Source organism: Ambystoma mexicanum, chromosome 3q (assembly GCF_040938575.1).
Source record: "Ambystoma mexicanum isolate Mex_15411 chromosome 3q, UKY_AmexF1_1, whole genome shotgun sequence".
Classification (NCBI taxonomy): Eukaryota; Metazoa; Chordata; class Amphibia; order Caudata; family Ambystomatidae; genus Ambystoma; species Ambystoma mexicanum.
In genome coordinates this window covers 1,197,938,424-1,197,959,390 of record NC_090926.1, presented here as the reverse complement: position 1 = coordinate 1,197,959,390, position 20,967 = coordinate 1,197,938,424, and the positions used below count along the sequence as shown (strand labels likewise).

The window sequence follows — 20,967 nt, the reverse complement described above, 5'->3', positions numbered from 1 at the left end:
CAGCACACAAGGACTGACATAGATCCGACACTTGCACCAAAGCTCAGCGCAGTGTATACCAAACTGATGTTGCCAACAGAACACCACTTCTCTCAATAGCCTACTCCCTCTTCACCTTACTAACCTACCACGCCTTATTGCTTACAGGTCCACCTGAGCGCCTGGGGACCAATTCCGCTGGTGAAGGTGAACGATACAAATACCTTTAACATTAACATTAAAATTAAACTGACCACTACTTTGGGGTTACATGTAAAAGGAAAATGTTCCTTCTGCGTAATTTTCACTAAAATGACAATAAAAATAAATAAAAGAAATGTAGCCCTATAAACACATTTAACTCTTATCATACAACTTATTTTGACTCAGTTTCCTTGCAGAATACTATAATGCTGGTGGGAGCACTAGAAACAGGAGACTGCCACAAGTGATTTGATGGTTTATGCTTATCCTGCTACGTGAGGTGGGGTCTACTTAGGAAAGTGCCCCATTGTTCTTGGCTAGAAAATTGTAATTGGGGTTTGAGACATTCACACTCGTGCCAGGTAATATAATGAGGATGAGAGCATATTCTCTCTAGTAATGAGTCCGAAATCTTGGTTTTAAGAGTGCAAATAGTGTTTATGCAGCCGACACGTGTTTCGACGCTCAGGGGTAATTTTCAAGGTGATGTGAAGATGGCTAAGACGAATAAGATAGTCTTTTGCTGGGCCGGGGAGGTGCCCCAAGAATTTATCACATGGATATTCCACAGATTCGGCTATGCTGAAGTAGCCTGAAGTGCCTGATCGGGCTCTGTCAGAATGCCTGGTGGCCGCAATGCATTCTACAAGCCCACAGTTTACTATTACCTTCATGCAACATGACAGCACAAATACAGAAACTGTTTAGCATTAGCTAAATTCACATTTAAAATAAAACACTTATCTTGTTATGTTTAACATTAAATTATATGCCATTTAAATGCAAAGTCGTGCACATTGTTCAATGGAAATTGTTGCATTTAGTCAAACAAATGTAAAGGAGAGATGGTCACTGAATCCCCAAAGGGGCTTTGGACATGCCACTCGGTGCGGAGGGCTGTGGCCTTGCAAAAGTCCCAAAAAACCCTTGAACTGTATCCAGTGATAAATACCTTTTTCCGAAGCGGGGACTATGGGAACAGTTGTACATGTGACAAACATGTCCCCCAGTCAGGGCGCTCTGGATACAAGTAGGCTTATCTGGAACAAGGTTCCTCGAAGGCCTTGAAATTAACTGTGGGAGAAGACTAAAAGCTGCACTCACAGTGCTTCAGACGCTTACATAGTGTGGGACCTGTAAAGGAAGAATAGGCAGCATAGAGGTCGCTGGTGCAGTCAGCACCAAGACACTTCAGAAAAGGTTGTGAAGATCCACTGCCAAAATGCAGCTATTATAGGTGATGAACTGTTTAAGGTCAGCGACCAGTGTATTTATAAATGTGAGAGAGTGGCTCCACAAACCAAGAAAATCACTGTTAATTTACGTGCCGAGAAAGGCGTGGTTGCTAAGCAGGTTTCCAGCTCTCTGCCTGCATGGAGAGAAGGACAAGGATGGTGCAGCAGGAAGCAGTCACGTGGACAGTTCCGTGTGGGGTAAAGTCTGTCAGGCCCCCGTGAGCTGTACGTCTTTCTTTTTTAATTATAATGCTGCTGTAGTTGACTTCTCATGAACATGTAGGAAAGGGGATGGAACATAGGAGTAAAAATCTGACCAAACACAGAACACAGTAAAGTATGAAAAAGAGAATGTAACAATGACCACTTTGTCCATATCTGAGATAACTGAAAGGAGGCCTACTTACCACTCTTGATGACACTCAAAATACTCATACTGTGCTTGTCATAAATGTCGCTATCAGTTTTTGTCAGCTTCACTCTGTACGCTGAAAAAGAAGGAAAGAACGTTTAAAAGCCCCTACATCACTGTACAACCATAGTATTTGCCCCAGTTTGACTTAGGTAATTTTGCATAAAAAAAGGAACTTGTGGAAGGACTTCAACACCCCACACCCCATGCACCAGTATATACTTCTCTCTGCTAAATGCATTCTTATACTTATTTCCAAATCCAATATTTTTAATTTTTTCACTGTTCTCCTTGATTAAAAATTAGTCTTTGTTTGAAGCAAGGTACCCTCTTCATAATGTGCTATTAATACAATTATGTGTGCTAGGCTTTTTTCACCCTCCCATTAGCTAGCTCAAATATTAGAGGGTTACATTTACAATTAAAAAGCACTGTGAAAACAAGCACAACAAGATTGAATAATAGTCTGCAGAAACAAACTTTGAAAAATGCCATCTAGCTCTCGGATGGTAACTACATCAAAACATATCTACATATTGTTTTTGTATTGTACTGGCTATATTGCCTTTCAACTACTTAAGATGTGTTTGGACCATTCGATCATGCTGCCATTTGTTAATGAGTGATCAAGTCTACGTGGCCACTGTGTTCACCATCATTCAACAGTAGTTAGTGCTGCTCAGGAAGCATGTTGATACTTGGTAGTGTTTGTTGGAGCATGTTATCTGCCCCAACTTGTGGAATGTAATGGTCCAGCCTGGTGGAATAGAACCAATGAGCAGTTGCTTTATCAAAGAGGCTGGTTACATTGAAATTAGGTATCGTTTGGTAAACCACTGGTGGCAACCAATTCACTATTAATGCCATCTCATGTAATATCACATCCCCTACGGCTGCACTCACAGTTTTGGATCCTGGGACCAACTATCAGAGACATGCCTGTGTTGTGGATAAAATCAAATCACGGACACTTCCACTAATCCCCACTGGTAACATAAAACAACACGCAGGACTGCAGGATCCAACACTTAAACTTTTGTTATTGGTTACCACCAAGTATCCGAGCCGCCCTTCATTCCCGCCAAAATGAACAAACCATTTAATTAACTTAAGGCCATCCAGTTTGCCAAGTAACTCACCACGCTCCCCATATCCTCTAATCTCTAACAGTGATTGCCCTCGAGTACCACTTGTTTAAAACAATGTAGTGTTCATGTCTGAAAATATCGAGTGAGCGAGTGACAGAGCAGGAGGAGTAGCAGTGTTCCAGAGACGCAACCGCCTGGTACCTGAGGGGTACCTGAGGGGGTTGCAATTACACTAAGCAATTATACCCTGTAGCCTTCCCTGAGGTGGCTTGCAGATCTGTGGAGCCGGCAGTAAGCCTTTGGAGCCGGCGGTAAGGCTGTAGGAAGACTGCCCTCGAGTTTACAATGGTAATGACTCTGATAGCCGACCGCTGTGTTGTACCGCCCAGCATTGTGATGTACCGCTCGCCTCTGATTTGTAACGGCCAGTTGGGCAAATTGTATAGCTTTGTTGACCATACTGCTTGTCAGGCTGTTTGTGCCAGTCGCGTGATCAGAGGGCTGTCGAGCTGGCCGTAAGGGTTTCTTGCCTTTTGAACCTCTGGTGTGCTATTTGAGTGATGGATGAGTTGTTCACTCCTACAGTCGGAGATGCGTCAAGAGTCAATAAGCTGTTTTTAATTTTCGCTGCTATCGTGGCTTGGCACTAATGCGGATCCACAGTCTCAGCACAGAGAAATCAGAGAGATCCCAACTATAGTGTGAGCTACCAATGTCCATTTTTCAGTTTTCTTGTTGTCGGTGACTGCATGTCCTCACTTTTGGGCTGACCTCTTCCTCCCTAATTAACTTGTAAAGTGAGATCCAGAAGGTCAGAGATCCAAGTGCAGACAGATCAGCCTTTTGGTAAAAGCAGAAGCCTAGGAGTGTCAGATCAGCCCGACTCATCGCCGGTCGAATACATTTGTAATCAGTGAAGTCGGTGACTGCGAGCGTTAGCAAGCTTTTGAGCCGACATTTCGCAAAAAACTCTGCCTCTGTACCGAGGTAACTCTAAAACTCTTTAGCTTTCAGTTAGCTCAATTTCAATCGATGACTATGGGCCTTAGGGAGCTTTTGAGTCGATTGGAGTGGCTTTTGTTGTGAGCAACTGCTGGTTTTCAGAGCTTCTGAGCTGTCTTTTTCTTTTCCTTGTGGTCGGTGTCTGTGGGTGTTAGTGAGCTTTTGAGTCGACAAGGAAAGAAAACTATGAAGATATCTGCTTGCAAAATGTGTGCCCTCATTAACAGTTAGTCGCAAGAAGTGGTACCAAGGTTTTGAGTTCAACCCCCTATAGCTCCTAATGTTATAGAACACCACTAGGTATTTTTTTTTTTATTTGTTTATTTGTTCTTGGTTTAAACCACTAGGTATTAAAGGCTTTCACTTTATAGCTCTACCACACTACTACACTACTATGTCACGTAGTTATTATCTAAGGAGTGATCTGCTGGAAGATGATCTACGGGCCCTCGACTTGGATGAGACTGTCTCTACTGGTAAAATTGTAAAAGCACACACAACCATTGGTGACTCCAGCCAATGCTGATCTACTGGCAGTAAATTGTTTAGTCATTGAATAATTTCATCCTTCAGTCTCAGGCCCGTTTGATGGGGAAGCTTTGCGGGGGGTTACTTCTCTTCTTCTAACATTATGGGCTCAAGAAGGACATAGAGACGGGCCTCGAATATACATTGACTGCAACCACCATGAAGAAAACAATAAGGGACTATTTTTTTTTTTTTGTATTTATTTGTGTTTGGTTGAAACAACCTTTTACAAAAGAAAAGCTCAACTGATTTAGTCCTTTAACAAAGAGAATGAAAATAAAAATTTAGAAAATAAAAACGTGACATATTTCCATCAACAAACACATATTACAAGGATTCTTGAGTTACCACATAAAAAACAATTCGTCTCAAAACATTTTTTTTCAAAATAGAAATGGAAAACAATAAAAATAAATGATTCCTTAAAATTTCCAGATCCTAAACACTATTATAGATAACTATAACATTACTCTTCTTTTTCACACAAGGATCCTAAACATTAGTTTTGAATTTGAGAAAAAACGAGGGAAGAGGAGAAACCTACGTGACCTTTAGACACATTTAAAAAGTGGATAGTCAAAAATATTACAGCTAGCAAGCACCTGCACCACAGCGATTGTGAGAGGATTATGGACACCAGCGATTAGACGGTCCCAGAACATTTCTGGTATGAAGTTAGCACTATTGAGACCAAATCTAGTGAACAGTCGAGATCTAGCTTGCCTGGTTCCTTGACAGTCCATTAAAAGATGTTTCAAAGTTTGGATTTTCGGATTAGAGCACCGATCACATAACTTTGTTGCTGAATCACCTTGTCCTCTCTGTGCCAAAACCTCACCAGTTCTTACTACATTGAGCCGAATTCTGGGAAAATGATTCCTTATTTTCCAATCCAGGAATTTTACTTAATAGCTTGGAACAAAGCCTAAATTCTTTTCTTCTGCCATGAATTGATTGGTTCTTGCTCTGGCATGCATAGTTTCAATTGTTGTGATCCAGTCCATTTCCGCCAGATTCTTTTTAGCCTCACAGGGGTTGTGTATCAAAGTATCCAAATCTGTATTTGCCTTAGATAATTCACAAAGGGCCCACTCTTCTAATTTTCTTAGTCTCTCAGAATCACACCTCTCAAAATGCTCTTTGATGTCCCCATATAGAAAGTCCTCTTGTTCGACCGAGATAAGCATAAAGAGAGAAATTAGTTTCCAGCCTGCAATGGGTTTTAAGGAGCTTAACCCTAATTCAAATCCGATTGAAACACCCATGGGGAGATTGAGGACTTTCTTCCAGACCAACCCCTCCCATTTCTGCCAATCTGTGTGCCATAAGAGGGGTTTTGTTTCCGGCCGTAAAGTATTACCGGGATGACTTTAGCCTTATAAAACTTAATCAATGGTAGAATTGAGAATTTGCAATATTTTAGTAAGATTTTTTTTCATCTGAGCTGATAGTTGTAAAATTTTATTTTTGCAAATCCTTCTCAACCTTACAAATGGTAGTGGAGGCATATATTTTAAAGCCTAAATATAACAGCTCCTCCACTCTCTCAATGTGCTGACCTCCTATCTTCCAATGACTGTAGGGAGCTTTTTTAAGACTTTGGGGGTCATTCCGAGTTTGGAGGTAAGGGAAAAACGATGCCGGTAAAGGATTACGGGCATCGCTTACCGCTCCGGCCCATTCCGACCTGCCAACCCGCTATTAGCAGCACCGTAAATAACGGTGCCTCTAATAGCGGCATGGGTGCGGGCACGCGGCCCATCAAACCAGAAATAGCGGCATGTCGCTAACAGGAGTAAATTCCAAGTCAGGCGGACAAGCAAATACCGGCATCATGAAGGCGCAAATAGTGGATACCGGCATGCCGTAAATACCGGCATTGCAAACCAACCGTAAAATGCTATGTGCAGTATTCCCAACTGCCACAGGTGCACACTATCAGCACAGGTGTAGGCAATGGAGTCTGGGCCTGTACAAAAGGAGCACACCCACGCACCTCACACCCCTTCCCACACCAAGATGATTCCAATAGTAGTAGCAATACTGGAGCTGGAGGACATGCTTGCATTGCAACACCAGCAACAACAACAACAACAACAGCAGGCACCACAGAGGAGACGCAGCAGGAGAAGGAGGTTGAGGCAGGCCCAGCATGCCCCACCAGTGCTGCCAGCGTAACCATGCAGGCAGCCCCCAATCACTTTCATCAGAGCCAGTCCTTTCAAACTAACCCCGGAGCAGAACCACACCCTTTACCGTCTGGATCGGGACACCATCACCACCATCGTGGACATGATACACAACAACCTTGTCAGCCACATTGAAATACACACCGCAATCCCCCCTCTACTAAAGGTAGTGTCGGTGCTTCACTTCCTTTCCACAGGCACCCACCAGCACACAGTGGGGCAAATGCATGGCATATTACAACCCTTATTTTCTCGCAACCTGAAGCAAGTGCTGGATGCCCTCCTCAAGAACACAAGGGACTACATATCCCTACCACTGACTCCCCAGGAGATTTTTGAAACAAAAGTTAGCTTCCATGCACTGGCAGGCATGCCAAATATCATAGGTGCCCTCAACTGCCCCCACATGGAGTTGGTGGTCCCGCATGCCATGGAGGTGGTGTACCGCAACCACAAGCAATACCGCTCCATCAAGTGCAGATGGCATGCAACGCCAGCAAGATCATCACATGTTGTTGTGCCCGATATCCTGGATCAACTCATGACTCTATGGTCCTGCGCAATTCCACGCTACCACGCTTCTCGGAGCGGCAATCTGTACGACGTGCCTGGCTGCTTGGTAAGTTGCATGAAAGGCACATGGCAGTGAAATGGGGGGAGAGATGCACACACCACCATGGTGTCAATGGTCATGTGACAGCACGATGTGCACATCACTAAACACTGTGCTCCAAAGCATCCCAAACAGAACATGACACCCAAATCCCATAGGAATGAAGTGAGGTCATCACCTATCACAACATGACTAACAGTAAACCACCCCACATCCCACAACATGTGCACCACTCATCAGAAGACCTCACCCTCCGTAACCCCAGCCAGCAACATGCAGGGTATATGCACTATGTTGTTGTCTCCTGCGAATCACCACACAGGACAAGCATCCATGGGAGAGCATTGGACTGAACCACCAAGGGAATCCACTGTCTGTCACAGGGCCGCCACAACCACAGGAATGCTGCATGTCATCATGGGAGAAATCAGCGCTGAATGCCCAATATTGCAGAGCCTACTGCCAAAGCTCCCAATCAGAAAATCCTACAGAACACAACAAATCCCTAAATTCACACAGACACAGCTGTATGCGTACACAATGCATGGGCCACAAGACGGCAGAGCACACTATGTATCATCTTCAAGATGCAACCCACACCATTATTCCATGGCACTGGGCACATTGAGGGCCTAAAAATGGTGTACATACAACCGGGGACATGTGCATGTGACCAACGATAATCGGCCGGCATGTGTGACTAGTACAGCTGTCCATCATCAATTGACTTACATATACCTTTTTTTGGCTCCCATGCAGGTGACAGTGGCTATCCCTTAATGTCGTGGCTCCTCACCCCTGTCCAAGAACCCACAGAACAGGCACGAGGAGGACTACTATTGATTCTACACCCGTACCCGTGTGGTCATTGAGCAGACCTTTGGGCTGTTGAAGGCATGGTTTTGCTACCTTAGCCCGTCGGGTGTGGCACTCCTCTACAGGCATGAGAAGGTGGCCAAGATCATCATGGCATGTGCCATTCTGCACAAAATGTGTATCCGACGCAACATCCCCTTGCCCCCTCACATTGATCTGCTACCACCTTTGTCTGAACAACAGAATCTTTGATTTTTATCCCATTTTCGCTAGCATAACTATCAAGTCTATTGAGCAGTCTCTGCAATCCTACAGGGGTGCAGTCTAAGAGAACCACATCACCAGCGTACGCCAGCCAGTGAACCTTTGATCTACCGATCACTGGGCTGGCTAACGTGAAGTATTTTAGGCATTCTCCCGCATCCGCCAGGTACAAATTAAAAAACAACGGGGCCCCCAGACAGCCCTGACGGACCCCCTTTTCCACTCTGATAGACTCAAACAATTTCCCTTCCTCGTCGAGTCAAATTCTTATAGTATTATCTTTGTGGGACTCGATCAACATGGCGAGCAACCCCTCGGGAATGCCCCAGGTTCTTAACTTTGCCCACAGTCTGCTCGTGTCCACCTGATCGAAAGCTCTGGAGAAATCCACCCAAGCCCCATACAACCAATTTCCTCCAAGCTTACGCGTTTTCTCTGACATGACATTGAGAGCAACTCCATTTAAGGCTCTTGAGAGGCCCTTTCGAAAACCGGTTTGGTACTTGGAGAGAATCTTGTGTTCCTTTACCCATTTCTCCACCTCACCCAGAAGGATTTTCATGAAGAGCATTCCATCAATATCCAGAAGGGTGATTGGTCGGTAATTGATTGGTAACGTCCGACCCCCCCCTTGAATAGTGGAATAATTATAGCCGACTTCCAAGTGGGAGGCAGTACTTTCTTTAGCAGGATTTCGTATAATAACCAAATAATGTTGGATTCTCTTTTAGCACTAGGTACTTAAGCCCATTTGGACGACCTGCTTTGGAGGACGAGCACCTCCTGATTAGATCTTCCAGAATCTGTGAATCTAACGGAAGCTCCCATTTCACACTCTCCAAGGCTGAAAGAATGGGTGTTCTGCAGGAGCCGAAGGTGAGAGATATTCCACCCATATCTTTTCAGGTACCAGGTTGCAAAGTGAGCTTTTTAATTTACCCTCCATTGAGTTTATCACCTTCCAAAAATGACCAGAATCCCTGTTTGCCACCAACCTCAGCATGAGTTCACTATTGTGCTGAAGACGCTTGGCCTTCCTTCCCACCGACCATTGTTTATACGACTGGCGTAGTGCTTTAGATTTTTTTTCAGTTCAGCCTTTCCAATGTTAAGATTTTTTAACATCCTTAGCTCTTGAATCAGACGTTATTCTTCAACATAGAAGCTTCGTCAAAAGCATGGCGATGCACTTGCATTTTTCCCTCTCCTCCCACACTCGGCGGACAGGTAGACCAAATGAATTTGGTGAAACTGTCCGGAGTACAGTTGAACCTTAAAATATAATCAGGAGTTTTGCTGAGAAACTTATTCAGAGTCAACCCGTCCCGTTTATATTTTTGGAGGCGTATACTCCCTTTCCTACTTTCGACCATCTGTCTTTGCCTGCATTGCCCTTCAAAAACCGTATCTGAGAAAGTCAGAGCCAGCCTAAAATGATCACTCCCCCCCCCTTTTTGATCAAAGAGACATGCTGGGCAAAGAGGTCAAAAAACAAGAAAAAATAGTTGATAATTGAGCTAGTTTTGCCCTGGGATCTTGTCGGATTTGCTGGTATGGCCCACGGGAGAGACCCGTTACCCATTTTCAGAACCCATCCTTTGAGGAACTCTATCCAAAATCTACCCCTCTCTGAGGGTTTCCTCCATTGTATAGCCTCACCCACCTTTGACGGGCGCAGGCAATGAGAGTTTAGGTCACCCCAGCATGATTTGACCACCCCCATAGAGGAGCTTGATTTTCTCCAGTGAAACCGCCAGGTCCCTCAAAAAGGCATCCTGACTAGAACGCGCAGGGTTCCAATAAACGTTCACAAATAACATATCTGACATTTCAAAGATACCCAACAAATTTGGATCCCGCCATCATTTTTTACGATTGAGACAGGCTCCCTCAATAGGGAATTTCTAATTGCTACGAGCAACCCACCCGATGGTCTCCCTTTCACTTTTTGAATGGCGGCCTGGTGGATGACTCTAAATCCTTTGATTTCAATGGGATTAACTAACCATGTTTCTTGTAACATTACAATATCCCCCAGATTAAAGAGGAGCTCCTTCATTTTTTGCGATGTGACTGTATTGGGACCCCGCGTGTTCCAGCAGATTACCCTTAACTCCTTTTGTCTAAAGGTTTTGTCTAAAGGTGCTGGGTCCCTACTCCCAGCCTGAGGAGAACCTGGCACACAATTTCTGGTAGTAGAGAGATAGGCAAATTGTCTCTGTTAATGCTATTAGCCTCGGCCCTTGTGGCTGTGGAGTGACCTTCTTGTAGGTCTCCAGACCATTCTGTTGCTCTTGAGTTCCATTTGGACAAGTTCTGTTTTGGCTTCTGAGGTTCCACCGGACAGGTATTTGTAACTCGAATTACCAGACCTTCTAACTCTTTTGACGCTCCCTTTATTGCTTCTTTACACTCCCTTGAGGTCAGTCCAAGTTCTACCAAGTACGCATTTTGGATGTTAGGGAAGTGAACGTATTCAATATCATCGGACCTGATCATATAAAGGCTCGTCACTTTTTTCAGATGTGTCAAGATAACACTGCAGTGATCTGGTTGCTTTTTTGTTCGATACCAGGGATAGCCAAAACTTGGCAATTGCAAAAATTGTTTTTTCTGCATCAATGTCTGCCCCCTGGTTGGATTGGTGGAACTCCTCTTGTGAGGCCTCCACTGTGATCTCTCTAATCTCAATCACTTCTCGGGCTTTCCCCATTCCATTATGATCCATATTCAAAGAACATTGTTTGCCTGGCCCCATTTTCACTTCTTCCAGCATCATGCTTTTCCCAGCGCTATGTATTTTAGGTTGCCCCAACAGAAAGATGGGAGCTATCCTCCTGTTCGGGTCGGCTGCTGGCTGTTCTATTTTCACCAGTCGCTTTCAATGCTGCATGCTGTTTGTTTAATAAGAAGATGGGTGCCACTGGGATTTTTCTGTTACTGCCCCAGCATAAGTTAGGGCCCAGTGATTTGTCACTGCCCTTCCTTCCTTTACACAGATTTTTTTTCATTTCCTCCTTTTCTGCTTCCTTCCAATCCGTTGGCAACCCCACACTAACATTGATCACCCTGATTTCCTCATGGATGATGTCTTCCGGCTCATCTTCTTTCTTATCTCTGAGAATTGGGTGCCCTCCCTTATGACTTTATGTTAATGAGACCCTGTTAGGAGCCTTTACAGTATCAACAGCCTCACTCCCTTTAATAGAATGTGCTGCCTTTTTTTTGAGCAGTGATTTCAAGAAGGAGATTGTTTTCGTTTTCATTATTTTTTCCCTTCCTTGGTTTTTGGTTTTCTTCCCACCCTCCCAGGCAGGTACCGCCCCTAAGCTTTTCCTCCTCCTTCTGGCATCTCTTTTCCTTTGTCTCTTTTTATTTTTGGACAAGCACTGCCCTGTCTCTGTACTGGGCTGGTTTATCAGTTCTGGAATTGTTTGAGAGATATCTTCCTCCTGATTTGACACCTGCTCCACCGTCTCTAGTGATGCATCAACTGTGTTGGCCATTTGCAAAAATTCTTCGAGGACGGATTCTGACAGAGGAGTATCATTAAAGATAGAGGAATTTCTCTCCTCTCGATCTTCTATTTTTTCCTCTTGGGGCCCACTAATGATTGGTTTGATTTTTGTCAAAGATCTTGGAGAAGGATCGATATATTACCTTCCCCCTCTTTTTTGTTGCCAATGAACGTTGGATTGCTGATATGTCCATTCCCTGTTTCACCAATTCCAGCCTCATATCTTTCACCAACGGTAACAAAGAGGAATTGATGATATTGTTGCACCCTACTAAATTTGAGTCCAAATTTGCCACCTCTCTTGTAAGTTCAAGGAGGATACTTGCTTGCCCTTGGACCTCGGTCCTTTAGAGTTCAAAAACAGAGACCATTGAATTTAGCACAAAATTGAGGGCGGCCAAGGTATTATTGTCCCTCACTTGCATAGTATTCATTGGTGATGAAGACTCTGGTGCTACTGAGCAATCATTGATTCATCTCTAGAGCTGTCTCCTGATGATAGAACACGTATTACTTCCTTATTCCCTCATTTGACTGGCGAATCTCTCTTTCATCTTCAAAAGGAGATTCATTAGTGTTAGAGACCTCGTGCACGTCCTCCTTCCTCTTATCATTCTCGATTTGCTGAGATATTAGGTCTTGATCAATTAGGAGGAAATCTTCGTCATTTCAACTTGTGCGTCTCTTTTTTCCGTGGCTATCAATTTTTCTCTGGATTTTCTTGGTTGTTATTGTGTACTTGTCATGACCCACAGAACGCGCCCCTTCTGGACTTCCTGGTCCTTGTCACGGTGGGGCTTGCATTCATTGTTTCTCACAACATGGCCGTATCACGTGACACGCCTCGCACCAGCCTTCAAGGTGGACGTAGTACGTTCCATAAATATGCCACGCACCCGCGGCCCCGCGCGTCTCAATGCTATTTCGAAGTAGCGACCAGACGAGTGCTCCGTAGTTCCCGGTATTGTTTCCCTTGCTTCTTCCACTCTAACCCAATTCCAGTCCCTTTCCTTCCTTTCTTGATTCCTGGACTCGTGTGCTGGTTGCGCACCCTGTTATTTCCTGGATTCCTGGACCCCTGCATCCCGGTACTTGAACGCACGCTGGAGTCGGAAGAGACTTGTGCAGCATTATTCAAGACTCGAGCAGTACGCAAGAAGGCATCGATCAAGAAATCCAGCAAAGATCGAACTCAGGTGAGAAGGGGGGAACTCCTTGACAGTTTGAGACGCCAACCGACCGAACTCGATATGGACATGGAAGCGGCCGTCCAGGACCTGATGCGTGGCATGCAAGAGTTATCAACCGAGGTGCAGAATCTAAAGGTGGAAGACGCCGCTCTCAAACAACTAGTTCTATCCCCGCGATTCTGCCACAAAAGAAAGTGTATTGCTGGGCGGTATAGTGGACAAATATGATGGCTCACCAGAAACCCTTCGAGGATTCCTGGATTCATGTTTGGTTCACTTTACTTTTAAGCCCTACTACTTTTCAACTCCCTGGGCTAAAGTGGGCTTCATAATTTCCCACCTTTCAGGAAACGCCTTAACCTGGGCCACGCCCCTCGTTAATTCCGGCGACGTTCTTCTAGATGACTATGATGGCTTCATACAAGCCCTTAAGACCATGTTTCACCGTCCAGAACAGGTCTATAGTGCCCAGGAACGCCTGTTAGACTTTCAGCAGGATCCCAGGATATGCTCACCTATGTTACCCGATTCAAGCAGTTAGTCAAGGAAGCTGATTGGTCCCCGGAGGCGAGTTTTACCCTTTTCAGGAGAGGCCTGAATGAGGAGATTAAGGATGAGTTGGCCAGAGTGGCTCGCCCAAACTCATTCCAGGCACTAATGGACCTTGCCATGTAAATAGATTTTCGTATCCAGGAAAGAAAGGCAGAGAAGAAGAAATCCAAAGCTAATCCTCCGAAGCCATCCTTTGAGAGCACCACCAAGGCAGACACAAACCCAGGCTCAATCTCCGAACCAGAACCCATGCAGATAGGAGCCTTCCGTGGACCTATATTCCCGCAAGAAAGAATGAGAAGGATTCATACGGGGTTGTGCATGTATTGTGCCTCAGACAAACACCTAGTTAGGGAGTGTCCTCTGGGAAACACCAGCTCCCGATCCTAGATGGAGCAGAGCTTCGGGAGAGAGATGTTTGCTTCACATCAATTCCATCCTTGAACTCTCCTGGACAAAACAATTTGGCGATACTACAAGCCTTCCTGTCGCCCTCCAAGAATAAGACCTATCCCATTCTGGCCTTGGTTGACTGTGGAGCTATGGGAATTTTCATTGATCAAGACTGGGTTGTTAGTCATCATATTCCGTACGAGACACAAAGCACCATGCAGCCAGTGGAAGCAATCAACGGAAAACCCCTCTCTTCAGGTCCCATAAGTCTGCAGACAAAAGAGATCCAACTTTCCATAAACCATCACCAAGAGCGGATTCCATTTGACATCATTAAGTCAGCCCATTACCCCATGGTATTGGGTATGCCCTGGTTACAGAAGCACAATCCGTATATCAATTGGACAGGAGGATCACTATTCCTAGGCTCAGAGTTTTGTATGTCCCACTGTCTAATCCTGGATCCCTCCTCGACACCCCTTAAAGAACCACCAAGAGACCTGAAAACACCAATCATGGTTTCTAATATCATAAAAGTTCCAGAAGCCTATCAGGGATATGCTGATGTATTATCAACTGCCATAGTCCAGGCCTTACCCCCTCACAGACCTGAAGACTGTGCCATAGATACAAATCCCTCAGCAGTGATTCCTTTTGGCAGAATGTTCATTCTTTCCGAACCTGAGAAAAAGGGCCTCAGAGAATACCTGGATACCAACCTTGAAAACGGCACTATAAGACCATCAAAATCTCCAGCGGGTGCTTCATTGTTCTTTGTTCCCAAGAAGGACACCAAGGAACTCAGACCTTGCCTCGACTATCGTGGCTTCAATCAATGCACCCTCAAAGATCGGTACCCACTACCCCTGATCTCGGATATCCTGGAAGCTGTGAGAGGCGCCGTAGTATTCACGAAGTTGGATCTCCGGGTGCCTATCATTTGATCCGTGTCCGGGAAGGAGACGAATGGAAAACAGCCTTTAGAACACCCTTTGGTCACTATGAATATCTAGTCATGCCCTTTGGACTAGCTAATGCCCCAGCGGTTTTTCAACATTTTATGGACAGGGTGTTTTCTCACATGTTATTCCTTTTTGTCATTGTCTATCTGGATGATATATTGATCTTTTCCAAGGATCCTCTAAAGGATGAAGAGCATGTAAAGGCAGTACTGCAACGACTCTGTGAACACAAACTTTTAGCCAAACCCAAAAAAATGCTTGTTTCACGTTACTTCTGTTCACTATCTGGGATTCATCCTTAGCCCAGAAGGAATTGGTATGGACCCTTCAAAGGTAAAGGCCATACTGGCATGGCCTGCTCCCACCTCCGTGAAACAAGTTAAATCCTTCCTGGGGCTTGCCAACTTCTACCGGAAGTTCATTTCTACCTTTTCCGAGATTGTCCAGCCGATTGTTGCTCTCTTGAAGAAAGACACTCCCTTTATCTGGTCTACACCGCAAGACAAAGCATTCCAACGATTGAAGACAGAGTTCACGCAAGCCCCCATCCTGGCCCAACCAGACATAAATCGCCCATTCCTGGTGGAAACGGATGCCTCTAACTACGCCATAGGAGCGGTCTTGAAACAGGAACTTGAGGATAAACTGGAACACCCCATTGCTTACCTCTCACGAACCGTGACTCCCAGTGAGACACACTATTCCGTCCTGGAAAAGGAACTGTTAGCCATACGCCAGGCCTTCACTGAATGGCGACATCTACTTCTGGGTGCTAGATATCCAATTCAGGTCCGCACGGACCATCACAATCTTCAAATTCTACAATCATTGGAGTACAGGAACAGTCGTCAGGCGCGTTGGGTCTACTTCTTTGCCCAATACCAATTCCAAATCACTCATGTTCCCGGATCACAAAACATGATTGCTGACGCCTTATCTCGACGTCCTGACTATGTAACTACTGAAGACAAGGCCTATCCTAAGATGTTTCCCCACACGATCTTTGTAGATCAAGCAGTCAACCTCCTGGAAGAAATTTGAGTACAAACTCAATCCTCTGACCTCTGGAAGGATATTTCAATGAAGAATCCATGGAACATAAGACTTAAGGAAGGATACTTATTCAAGGACAATGCACTGGTCATTCCTACACAGAAATTACAACAAAGAATGATAAACCTCTGTCATGATACCCTTCACTACGGACATCGTGGCATAACCAACACCCTCCGTCTTATACAAAGACAGTTTTGGTGGCCTGGAATGAAGACCGACGTACAGCAGTACATCAAAGCTTGTGCTGTCTGCAGTCAAAACAAACATGATAACAAGAGACCGGCGGGTCTTCTAATGCAACCATCGCTGCCAACAAGGCCATGGGAATTGATTGCTACAGACTTCATTGTGGAATTACCACCTTCCCGAGGGTACACGACCATCATTGTTACCATAGATTTGTTCACTCATATGGCTCATTTTACACCCCTGTGTAAGTTACCATCCTCGTCCGAACTTGCTGGAATCTTCCTGGAACACATATTTCATTTACATGGACTCCCTTCCAAGATCATATCTGATCGAGGACCTCAGTACGTCTCTCAATTCTGGAAACATCGCTGTCGCATTCTGGGAATCCAACGTGCCCTCTCATCTGGTTATCATCCCCAGACCAACGGGGCCACAGAACGTGCTAATCAGACCCTGGAACAGTATCTTCGATGTTTCGCCACCAAGGTTCAGGAGGACTGGTCGCTCCTGATACCCGTGGCTGAATTCGCCTACAACAATTCTGACCATTCAGTAATTAAGACCAGTCCCTTTTATTGTAGCCAAGGTTTCCATCCATCAGTTCTACCCTCTGTTCTCCCTCATCCTACACCAGTACCCACTGTCGACTCCTGGATTGAAACCCTCATCAACGTACACCAAGAGGCCAAAGAAAATTTCGAGAAGGCCAGAACACAGACTAAGAGGTATGCGGATTTAAAAAGTAGACCAGATCCTTCTTATGCAATCGGTGATCAAGTCTGGTTGTCCTCGAAATTACTACCCCGGCATCTACAGCCAAACAAGTTGGCCCCTCGGTACTATGGTCCATTTCCCATCAAGGAAATTATCAACCCAGTTTCATACCGGATTAGTCTACCAGACTCTTGGAAGAAAATTCACCCAGTATTCCACACATCCTTATTAAAACCCTACCACCAATACTCCCGGAAATCCCACCGACCTCCTCCTCTACTGGTCGACAACCAATTGGAATATGAAGTATCTCGAATATGTGACTCCAGGTATAAACGGGGTCAGCTTCAATACCTGGTTGAATGGAAAGGATATCCTACTAGTGAAAGAACCTGGGAACCACTTTCTAATCTCAAGACCCCTCGACTACTCAGAAGATTTCACCTTATACACCCGGGCAAACCTGGTGGAACAGGTTTTCGGAGGAGGCATGCTGTCATGAACCACAGAACGCGCCCCTTCTGGACTTCCTGGTCCTTGTCACGGCGGGGCTTGCATTCATTGTTTCTCCTAACATGGCCGTATCACGTGACACGCCTCGCACCAGCCTTCATGGCGGACGTAGTACGTTCCATAAATATGCCACGCCCCCATGGCCCGGCGCATCTCAATGCTATTGCGAAGTAGCGACCAGACGAGTGCTCCATAGCTCCCGGTATTGTTTCCCTTGCTTCTTCCGCTCTAACCCAATTCTAGTCCCTTTCCTTCCTTTCTTGATTCCTGGACTCATGTGCTAGTTGCGCACCCTGTTATTTCCTGGATTCCTGGACCCCTGCATCCCGGTACTTGAACGCACGCTGGAGTCGGAAGAGACTTGTGCAGCCTTATTCAAGACTTGAGCAGTACGCTAGAAGGCATCGATCAAGAAATCCATCAAAGATCAAACTCAGGTGAGAAGGGGGGAACTCCTTGACAGTGGAGAATCCACGCTTCCAAGCGTGAACTATACTCTCCTTTCCCTCAGCTTGGCCAGATCTTGACACCAGAGTATGGAACTCCATTCCAGCCTGATTGTGCACCTGAGTATGCACTCGGGCATGGATGACTTGTTTCTTCTTGCTAGGTCTCCAATGTGTGTCACCAGACTCATTTCAGGCTCACTGTTTAGAGTTTCAGAGCTGTGATCTCCATTTACAGGTATAGTACTCTCTTGTTCCGGAGCTCTGAGATCATCTACCAACGAGGTACTATGTAGTTTCATCACTTTTGTAGATTCACCAGTGCTCACGCAGCGAAGCGGATGGAAATGGAGCACTATCTAATTTAGGAGCTCGTTTTTACTGAGATTACGGTCACTTATAAGACCTGTGCCACTTGCCGTGCCTCGAGCAACTGTCTAATCCCTGAATAGCAATACCAATTTCTAGGCCTTACCCACTGTCCAAGTAACTGATAACTGATTTAGGAGAGTGAACAGTGAAGAGGGAGCGGGCACAAAGAAGACTCTACCCCAATCCGTACTCCCCCAACCACTTCTTCTTATTTTCTTTTAAACTCTTAGAGTTGCACATTTATGTAGCCAGCTGCAGGTTTTAGCACAGTTCAGCATTTACTTGCTTTTTGTCTATTTTCCCCTTATTCCCTGCACAATGTCAGCTGCGCGGGATCAAGGAGTCACGGCTCCACAGTCTCCCATAAAATTTAAATTCAGTACTCAATAAACAGCTCACCGCAGCTAACAGCTCTTCCCAACAACCAGACTTGCAGCTGCGCACGTCACTGCCGGCTTTAGAGTAGAAAAGTCACTGAAATCGATGATTTAAAGTTATAATGTGACTAATTTAGTCTCTTACCCCAATGCCACAGAGTAGTTTGTTTTAGCGTGGAGTGTGGATTTAACGAGGACATTCTCCAAAACGGCTGATTCAAACAAGATGGAGTTCCTTCTCCTTCGCTGGCCCCCAACAGACCACAACAGACCACTTATCCTCCACTTCGTTCTGCGCGCGCTCTGCGCTGGGATGAATGATTTATGCAGCTTCAGCTGCCTCTCTCCACACAGGCTCCTCCTCCAGCAATATGGATGGAAAAACGACTCTGGCCCCAGACCACAACAGACCACATGTCCTCCACTTCGCTCTGGGGACTATTTTCCAAAAAGAAGATGTTGCAGCCTGGGGGACACAGAGTTGCTTGCTATGGGGGACATAACAAGCATCTTGAACTCCAGCTTCCTCATAAGGGATAGTTACATCAGTTCCCCCTCTCAAGCACCGGTTGAGTCCATTGATTCAAATACTCCTTAAATCTTCTCTCTTCCAGGCATTTATCTGAGCCAAATATTAGGACAGCCTGATGCCCTCATGGGGGGTGGTGAGGGGGTTCCCGCCCTCACCAGAAAGGCTCAGTTATAAAAACTAATGGGTGGGGGGAAGGGTGTAGGATGAGGGGCCCCCAGAGAGTCTCAAAAAGAGGCTAATAATACTACATTAACCCGCGCTGAATTTAGTTTTGAACTTCTTGGTCACAGTGTTTGAGTTGTTGCGTGGTGAAGTGCAATCACACACTGCGTCGTTATTGGAGCTAACAAAGGAAGTCACTGAGTGCAAAAGCTCAATTGTTGGTTGAAAATGATAATGATAATGATGTGTTATTTATATAGCCTCTTTATCCATAGCGCTTTACAGAGCACATATTTACATACAATATCACCCAACCGAAATTGGTACTCATTTATCAACATCTGAAGGATGAAAGGCTGAGTTAGCCTTGCTGGGATTCGAACCTGCGACCTGCAGATCACGCTCAGATCACAGAAGCGAGTGCTCAAACCGCTGAGTTATCTTACCGGCAAAAACTGCTGTTAACACTTGTATGATGCTATTTCTGACTTAAAAATTTAAACAAAACAACAATCATTGATTATCATGGGTGTACAGGGTGGTCGGTTGGTAACACAGGACTCCATAGTCACTCTTAAAGGCACTGTAAAATGTTTGTCAGAGGAAGTTTCAAAGTTGTCTAAAGTCAGTGTAGTTTTGGAACCTGATGGTGGAAATGAAGGAAGTAATGAACTGAATGATACCCCACTTTCAGTTTCAATTATGGAAGAATTCCTACGATTAGCCCATCTCACTGAGAATATATCTGAGCAAGGCAAGGTTACCACAGATCCAGCTCAAACAGCACAAGTCGCAGAGTCAGATCTGGGGTCTCATCCTTGTAAGCTCAATGGAAGATCCTGTAGGAAAAGCAAGAGAAAGAACAATGCCTGCTGTGCACAGGCTGACTTTAAAAATAATGGTCAGGGGCGTGGCCTGGAGCGCCTTTGATGAGGCTGCTCTATTAATGGACTCCGTGCGAAGCCCACCTTTGACACGGTTCCAGCCTATGCTTTTGGCAGATGAATGAACCTTCGGCGTTCGGAATGCTTGGGGCCCGATCAGTGAAGAGTTGAACCTTTAAGGCGCTCGCATTCGCCTGAACACGGCCGGTATCCGGAGAGCCCAGCTACGCAGCATCTCAAAATGGCGGGCAAGTCTTGCGGAACGAGGAGAAGATACAGCTCCGATCCCGACCCCTACTAAACCAGCCTGCGGATGACCCAGGGGGCCTCCTCTCCCTGCCGAAGAGCTGCTGAAAATGTCGCCCACAATGGCAGTAACGAGAAAGAAACCCCGGCTGCCCCTGCAGGCACGGTGGTGGACTCCTCACCCCTCCGGCTCTTAGACGTGTCGGACGGAGACCAACATATTGCCTCTGAGCCCAGGCCGACACTGAGCACTGCATTCACACAGAGGTAAATCACCTCCAGCGTCATCGAGCTTCTTAAGCTCCTGCAGTGGCTCTCCCGTGGCGGCTGCAGTGCAGCGAAAATGCTGACAGCGCAGACTCGGGGAGTTCTCCTTCGGCGCCCCAAGCTATGCAGAGTGACGGACCCCAGCTCCTGGAAAGGCCTAGTAATTGAGACCAGCCTCTCCTGAATGCCTCCAAGACCGATACCCTGGTGAGCAAGCAGCTCCAGCTGAGATGCCTCCTGCCCTTTTTGCTCATGTGGACCT

At 45.7% G+C, this 20,967-nt stretch overlaps 1 protein-coding gene across 2 annotated transcripts in view; it reads right to left on the bottom strand.

Annotated features, from left to right (window-relative positions):
- LOC138447740 (complement C3-like) overlaps nucleotides 1-20,967 on the bottom strand; it is a 2,843,165-nt gene that overhangs the window by 315,038 nt on the left and 2,507,160 nt on the right. For both annotated transcript variants that reach the window (XM_069604045.1, XM_069604046.1), the window contains exon 39: nucleotides 1,826-1,906. In XM_069604045.1, coding sequence (XP_069460146.1) covers nucleotides 1,826-1,906 — 81 coding nt within the window. The remainder of the gene's footprint in view (nucleotides 1-1,825; nucleotides 1,907-20,967) is intronic.